Source organism: Polypterus senegalus, chromosome 7 (assembly GCF_016835505.1).
Source record: "Polypterus senegalus isolate Bchr_013 chromosome 7, ASM1683550v1, whole genome shotgun sequence".
NCBI classification, from domain to species: domain Eukaryota; kingdom Metazoa; phylum Chordata; class Cladistia; order Polypteriformes; family Polypteridae; genus Polypterus; species Polypterus senegalus.
Window position 1 is genome coordinate 27,679,580 of NC_053160.1, and position 7,902 is coordinate 27,687,481.

General features: G+C 37.8%; 1 protein-coding gene across 2 annotated transcripts in view; it reads right to left on the reverse strand.

Moving 5' to 3' along the window:
• Nucleotides 1-4,189, reverse strand: part of scamp1 (secretory carrier membrane protein 1) — a 110,509-nt gene extending 106,320 nt beyond the window's left edge. The window contains exon 1 of one of the 2 annotated variants that reach the window (XM_039758391.1): nucleotides 3,914-4,189. In XM_039758391.1, the coding sequence (XP_039614325.1) occupies nucleotides 3,914-3,979 (66 nt within the window). In that variant the 5' untranslated portion in view covers nucleotides 3,980-4,189. The remainder of the gene's footprint in view (nucleotides 1-3,913) is intronic. The other variant, XM_039758390.1, reaches the window with a different exon arrangement.
• Nucleotides 4,190-7,902: the final 3,713 nt, after the last annotated feature.

Below are 7,902 nucleotides of genomic sequence, written 5' to 3' on the forward strand. Positions count from 1 at the left end.
ACAATATTAAAGAGTGATAACAATGAAGGTATAACAGACAGACAATAATAAACATATGTTCATTTGCAAAGATTTAAATTCAGTTTAAAAATTAAGGGAGTTGCATCTGTGTTTCCATACAATGTATGTAACACTAATATAAGCCTATTAATGTGCCGTTTTAATAATAAACTGTTAATTAAACATTCAATACAGAATGGACAGTACTTGGGTTTTATTTTTACCTTTTTTCTATCTTTTGCCCATGGAACACTGGAATAGCAAGGCTGGACTAAGGCAGTAATTGTGAAGTAACACCATGCCAGAAAAGTTCTCGAAGTTTTTACATGAAAAATGTACAGTAAGTAGTTGACTTAAGACCACGCTCAGTTCCAACTGACTGGTCATAAGACAGAGCAGTACATGTATTCAAACCATATGTATAGTACTGTACAGTAAGTCTCTTAAGTTACATGCTGTTTTATATCCTTTTTTTTACTATCATTCTTAGTACATTTTGTAGCTTTTTGGTTTTGTTATTTGTGTAAATTACTTTTTTATTTTATTATTTTTTTTAGTTATTACTATTGCTTACATGGGTGCCGAACCTTGAACAGCTTCACGAATCCTTTCTTTGTCTGTGTTATGTTACAATATCAGCGTGAGCCTCTCCCAGTGCTCACTGTGTTAACTGTGAGAAAAGGAATTGTACCGCCAGACTTTGAGCTCTCATAGGTTTTCTGTTTTAACATTTCAGCCTGTTAATAAACATTAACTGATAAAGGAGTTCAGTGTGGTTTAATTACCCCTTCTTGGCGGTTTACACAAAGTGGCACATCACCAGTCACAACGCAGAAGCTTCGGAGCATAACCAAATTCAAAGCCAGAGTGCAGCAGTACAGCACGTGTGGTGCACACCGGTTACAAATGGATAACTTAAAATCACATGCGATCGCATTCGCTTTCTTTCTTCCCTCATATTGCTTGATCACCTTCATTTTTGTGTTAAGATCAATTGCCTTTTTTCTTGCAATTGTAAGATAAATGTAACTGAAAGCAGGTAATCTAAATCACTGCAGGTAGCAAACTGAGGTCAAGATTAATGAGTCACAACATACAGAGCTGGCGTACCAAAGACTGTCATTTTCCCGTGAGACAAGGTTGCGATGCAAGTCAAATGCTCGTAAGGCGCATAAGTCATAAGTCGATGACTACCCGTACGTGAACAATGCAGCCTTTGGATGACTTTAAAAAAAATTCCTCACTCCTTCACATCTTCTCCTAGATCTACAGCCATACTGATGTTCACAACTGTCAACCAGTTTGATTACAGAAAGATTTAGATTCCATCTTTGCCTTCAGACTAATTGCAGTTTTAATTCTATTACCAGCAGCTTATATTAGAAAATTAAATAGTAGGTTCTTCTAACTGGACAGAAGAGAGTCTATTTCGTTAATGATGGAGTACATCAATTAATAAACGTTGTGGTAGGTGGCTGGCATCCTTACCCAGCCGGGATGCCCCTGCACACTATATTCGGGGGGGAGCAGCCATGGACACTGCAATACCTTCTCCTGGATGTTAGATGGCCACCCCCCTGGGCTAGAGCACTGTCTCGGGTTCCCGCAGGGCACCCTGGGAGTTGGAGTTGGATGCAGCCCTGTTGGGTCCCGCAGGCATCGCCAGGGGATGCTGTGTTTGGGACTCCTGAGCCCATAGGGGCAACATATTCGTCACACCCGGAAGTGCAGCCGGAACTTGGGGATCAAGCACCTGGAGCACTTCCAGGTGAACTATAAAAGGAGCCAGCGACCACCACTCAGGGGCCAGAGTCGGGTGGGAGGAGGACAAAGCTTGGTGAGGAGTGGTGGAGGAGGAAGAAGAGAGTGTGTTGTTTATATTAAGTGCTTGTGGGACTGTGTTGTGGCTGGGGGGTTCATGGGGAAGACATGCCGTGCCCTCCAGCTGAAGGAAAATAAGTTTATTTATTTTTATACGTGCTTCCAAGTGAATCTGTGTTGGGTCGGGTGCAATAAAGCGCCTTATTCTTACAACATGAATAAGCAATTATTTATGCTGATGTGTAAATTTTACGTGAAAAATCTCACGTGGAGTAGCGCAAAAGCAGATTGGTTTGAAAATGTAATTTGTAATATTTAAACTGAGAAATTCAAGCATTTCGAATATTTAAACTGGATGCAATACACCTTCAAATATATCTCAACTTTTGATGAATGTGACAACCTAGTGTTTACTAATTTATGTTTTTAAATCACTGAAGATTGATAACCCATGAATGTATAAACTACAGGAATGGTAGAACTGAAAATACTGTACATGTCTTACACATTTTAAATGACACTGTTACTGGTCTAGCTGGTTACTTCTAAATATACAATACATGTGTACTTTATTTCTGATTTGCCAAGGTTCTCATGTATGAAATACAGAATGGTAAGATGTAAATGTCATATTCAAGAAGCATATGTATATAAGGTTTATTCAATGAAAACTTATACTTCCAAAAATGTTCACATCTATTGCAGAATACTTAAATTGTTGCCTGGTGCATTTAATAGACACACTTCTTACTTTTAATGCAATTTTTTCTTAACAATTGTGGCATAGATTCATCTACTCTGGAAACATTTAATAAGTTTTAAAACTTTTACTCGGCATTTTTTTGTTAATTTAATCATGCTTTACTTAACTTCCCAGGGTGAAAGAATGTGATAAATAACAAAAATATTAACTTATCCTTTAAAGCTTTTATGACTTAAAGAAAGACACTAATTTTATTTGTAGGGTTACAGTTTTTGCAAAAAAAAAATAATAATGTAGGGTTCCTTAATTATTTTTATATCTCATAATCTTAAAATGCAATGATAAATATTTGTATTTTATCATCCTGTCTTTTTAACAAAGCTGCTTATAACTTTAAACTTTGTAATTTGCACTTTCTAAAATACTGTGCTTAATAAAATATTGTGTACATTTCTGCTGCATGCCTATTGCCCACTCGGAATATGATTGTTCAACTTTATAAACAATATTAAGAATTTTATATGAAATATATAAAATACATTCGTTATGTAAAGACTAGTATTACTGGCAAGCCAAATAAAAATTAAATCTAGGTGTCAGAGGTGATAGCTCATATTAACCTGAAACCATGGAATTGTAATAAAAGGTGTCACACTAAACAAAAACTATCTACCCACAGTCAACATAGAATCATTACTTATCCGTTTCTTTAAAAAAGTGATAAATTAAGTCCATTGCAGGGGCTACAACATTTGTAATTATATTTAGTGGCGACACTTCACCTAATCACCTCAGTTACTGATAAAGGATGATCCGTGTCTTGTTCACAAACACCTGGAACCCAAGATCTGGATTTGGATATGAATCAGAAATAAAAAGACTAAACAAGGGTAAGAAATGGGATATGGACCCTTTGCAGATAAGCAGATCGAAACCAAGATTAACTTAAGTACGCGAACCGCTACTGTCAGTCTCGGCATATTCACCACGAGAAAGTTTGCTACTGTCAAGTCAGGAGTACCAAGAACGTTTGGATATTTTCTGCAACAATAGAATCTCGAGACAGTCAGGAACACTACAGCTTCCCCAGACAACACATGGAGCAAGGGGATCTGCTCACTTTTCCCTGGAAATTCGATCGCTTGCTCATATGAGCCTAAATTATGCGATCTCCGTTCGGCATCCAAGTCCCCTTTAACGTTACTCAAGCTATGCCGCAAGCGGTCTGCTTGTCAATAATAAACAAAACAGGACTGCTCGTTCCTGCCGGATCAGGATAAAAGGCACCTGTGCCAATAACAACGACCAGCACACGAAACAATGACGGCAACAGCAAACAATACTTTATAAGGACGAGTAAGACAGAAGACAATTTCCATCCAAGCTCACCTGGAAAGGGTTGCTGAAGTCCGGGTCTGCAAACGGGTTGCTGTCGAAGTCTGACATCCTGCTCATGTAGCCGTGTTCCCCTGGCTCTGGGTCTTTTCCTTCTCGCTATGAAACTGTTTCTTGTTGGTTTTCAATAAACAATGTGTAAAATGAACCGTGGGTCCCTGCCTTCGTAAACGCCGCAGCAGCAATTCAATTGCCTCTCCTCAGCTGGAGCGTCAAAATGGCAGAGGCGGAAGTGACGTCTCAGCGCGCGGCGACTCCACGGGCGCGTGCGTCACAGCACAGCGTCGCCACAAGTAAAGGCAAGCGCGTGCCCGCTTTTTAAAACTTTGGAATAGTTGTGATGATAGAATGGCATTTCAATCCAAGAGGCTCGTTCAAATGATTTGCCAAAAATGTCCAAAATGTGTAGGTTCCTATAGTTCTATTCACAATTGTGCAGGCTATGGATTTTTTCTGATTTTTATAGACTTGAGTGAAAATGTCGCACAAAGGTGAATACGTATGCGATCGCAATTCGTATTACTGCAGATCGAGTAGATGGAGGGTTTCGGATTGATGCAATCGGTGTCCGACTTTATCCCAAAAAAGTTAAATAGGGTTAATGTAAGAGCTCTGGGCAGGCCGCTAGTGTTCCTCCTTGTCTTTATAGACCCTGCTTTGTGCACTGGGATACAAAAATGCTAGAACATAAAATAGCCTTCAACAAACGGATGGCACAAAGTTTTAAGTGCATAATTATCTAAAATGCCTTTGCATGTTGCAGCATTAACAGCGCACTTTATATGAACTAAGAGATCTAGCCCAAACCCTGAAAAAAAAACAGTCCCAGATCATTATTTTACAGTAGTTCTCCTCCACCAAACTTCACCATAGGCAGTGTTCACTCCAGAAGATAGCATTCTCCTGGTATCTGTCAAACCCACCCACCAGGCTGCCAGATAGTGAAGTGGGATTCATCACATCAGAGAACATGTTTCCACTGCTCCAGAGTCCATGACAGTGTGCTTTACACCAGTCCAGCTGACACTTGGCATTGTGCACAGTGTTTATGTACAGTTTCTTGGCCGTGGCAATTTCATGACGCTCCTGACGCATGGTTCTTGTGTGTGTTTTGGGTGATGCAACTTTTGGGTGGTGCAATTTTTACACGCTATGCTCTTCTGCAGTTGGAAGCCCACTCTATAAGTTTGCATGTTCTACCGCTTCATGGTTATGCTTCCATACAATGACTTATGACAAAGGTGGCATCTTATACCATGTTTAAAGTCACCAAGCTCTTGGTATGACCCATTCTACTGCCAATGAATGTCAATAGAGATTACATGACTATGTGCTTGATTTTATGCGCCTGAGTGGCTCAGTAATTTGGAGGGGTGTCCTCATACTTTTGGTAATATAGTGTTCCTCTTAGTTCCAGAATAGGCCTAGTCATTCCCCTCTTGACTTTCTCTAGCATTGCTTTTTTTTTAAATTTGAAGACCAAAAGTAAATCAGCACTTCAGGTGCAACCTCACTAGTGTGTTATAGAGCTTGAGCATAACCTCCCTTGTCTTACACTCCACACATCATGACTTACAACTTAACATCCTAGCAGCCTTTTTAATCACTTCTGTGCAGTGCTTTGATGTAGACAGAGATGAGTCCACTACTATGACTCCCATGGCTTTCTCATGTGGGTGATTTCAAGTTTCAGACCTCCCATTGTGTATTCATATCTAACATTTCTGCTTCCTGCATGTACAGTATATACTGTACTTACATTTAATTTCATCTGCCACAAATCTTACCAAACCTGTATGCTGTCCCAGTTCCTCTATAGCAGCGGTGTCAAACTCCAGGCCTGGAGGGCAGCACTAGCTGCGGGTTGTCCTTCTAATCCTTTTCCTAATCAGTAACCAGTTTTCACTGCTAATTAAATTCTTCCCTTCATTTTAAAAGCCCCGTTTTAAGGATTCAGTCTTCTGAATGAATTCTTTTCTTTATTAAATGACAGCCAAACAGAAATGAGATATCAAACAAGCCAACAGATGACCAGCTAAATTGGGGCTTCAAACTTCAACCAGTTTCACTCCAATCATCTTCTTAATGAGAAGCAGATTCTTGCTGTTAATTAAACTTATTATTTAATTCCATGGCTTGTTGCTGCTGTCATTCTTCCATAGCAGACATTTCTAAAACTGTTGGTTTTCTGTTTTTCAAAGAACACCATCAAAATATTTTGGTGAGCTGAGAGATCAACCTTACTTTATTTTCAGATATTGTGTGGTGGGCACAGGTGAGTTGGTCAGGTGGTGGCTTGTTTTGTCTCTCATTATTGTTTGGCTAAGGGGCCTGAGTCAAATTAATTAAAGTTAAGGCAAAAGAAGTTAATTAGCAGCAAAAACTGGTCACTAAATAAGAAGATGGTTAGAATGAAAACCTGCAGCCTCTACGGCCCTCCAGGCTCTACATTATCTACCCTTCCTACTATTTTGGTATAATCTGTTAATTTAACCAATTTAGTGATAATATTCTTGACTAGATCATTTATATATATATATATATATATATATATATGTATATATGTATATGTGTGTATATATATATATATATGTATATGTGTATATATATATATATATGTGTGTGTATATATGTATATATATATGTATGTATATATGTATGTATATGTATGTATATATATATATATATATATATATATATATATATATATATATATATATCTAATTCTGATAAGGTTCCTCGCACCATAAATCTTTGCTTCCTGTGTTTGAGCTCATTTTTGTACCCACTTACAGACCATGCCCTTCCACTTCTTTTAGTTTGAGCACTATCTTTCATGTTGTACTTTACCAAAAGTTTTAAAAATCAAGACAAAAAGTAACATATGCATCTTTCTTATGCTTTTGTTACTTCCTCATAGATTTCAGGAGTATAAGTTAAACATGACTTTGCCTAACTGAACCTGTCTTGAGTATTTACTAACACTCCTGTCCTAGACATTTGCAGCTCACTCTTTTCCTTAATAATTGCTTTTATTAATTTACTCATGATACATGTTAACTTTACTGCCCTATAGTTACTCAGGTCAGTCCAAAAACAGCAATGATGTTTATTTCTGCATTTCCTTGCAATATACTTAGCTCAAAGTGCTTTACAAGGAGCTAGGACAAAAAATTACAATTACAAAGGACACATTATTTAATAAAACAAAATACAAAAATTTACAAATGATAATAAAAATAAATTAATAAATAAACCTTTTTCCTTTTTTATACAACTTGGCAATATCTGCTGGCTTGCAGTCTTTAGGAATTTCTCCAGTGTATAGACATTTTTGAAGCATATTTGCAACAGGTGTACTTATGTAGTTACTAACTACTGGATTAGAAATCACCTTACTTGATGATTTTCTGATTTTAGCCTATTTAATCTTTGCAGCAATTCTCCCTCTACAATTTCCATTATTTTTTGTTTTCTCTGTGCACTTGGCTTTTTTTTCAAGATAATATATATACATACAGACAACCATCAAACCTTCAGCAACTAATTGTCCGAAGCTCCCTAAGTGAACCGACAGAAAATGGTACATCTCCCTGCCTACAGAAAAGATGTAAAATGTGTGCCTACATTTATAATACAGACCGTATAGTTATACCACACTGTTGACTTGAACATCACATAAAGGGATCATTTTCCTGCAGATCATCGAATGTTGTCTACCTAATTCTCTGCATGAAATGTCCTGACACTACACTCTATGTGGGAGAAACTGGACAAACACTCCGGCAGAGAATGAATTTACAAAGGTTCCACATTAAACGTGGCAACACAGATGTTCCTGTAGCGGCCCACTTTAACAGCCATGGACACTGTAATAGGGACTTTAAAGTCACAGTACTTATGGTCAACTTTAAAAGACAGCAAGAGAGAAAAGAGTGGGAAGTTGAACTCATGCTAAAATTTAATACATTACAACATGGTTT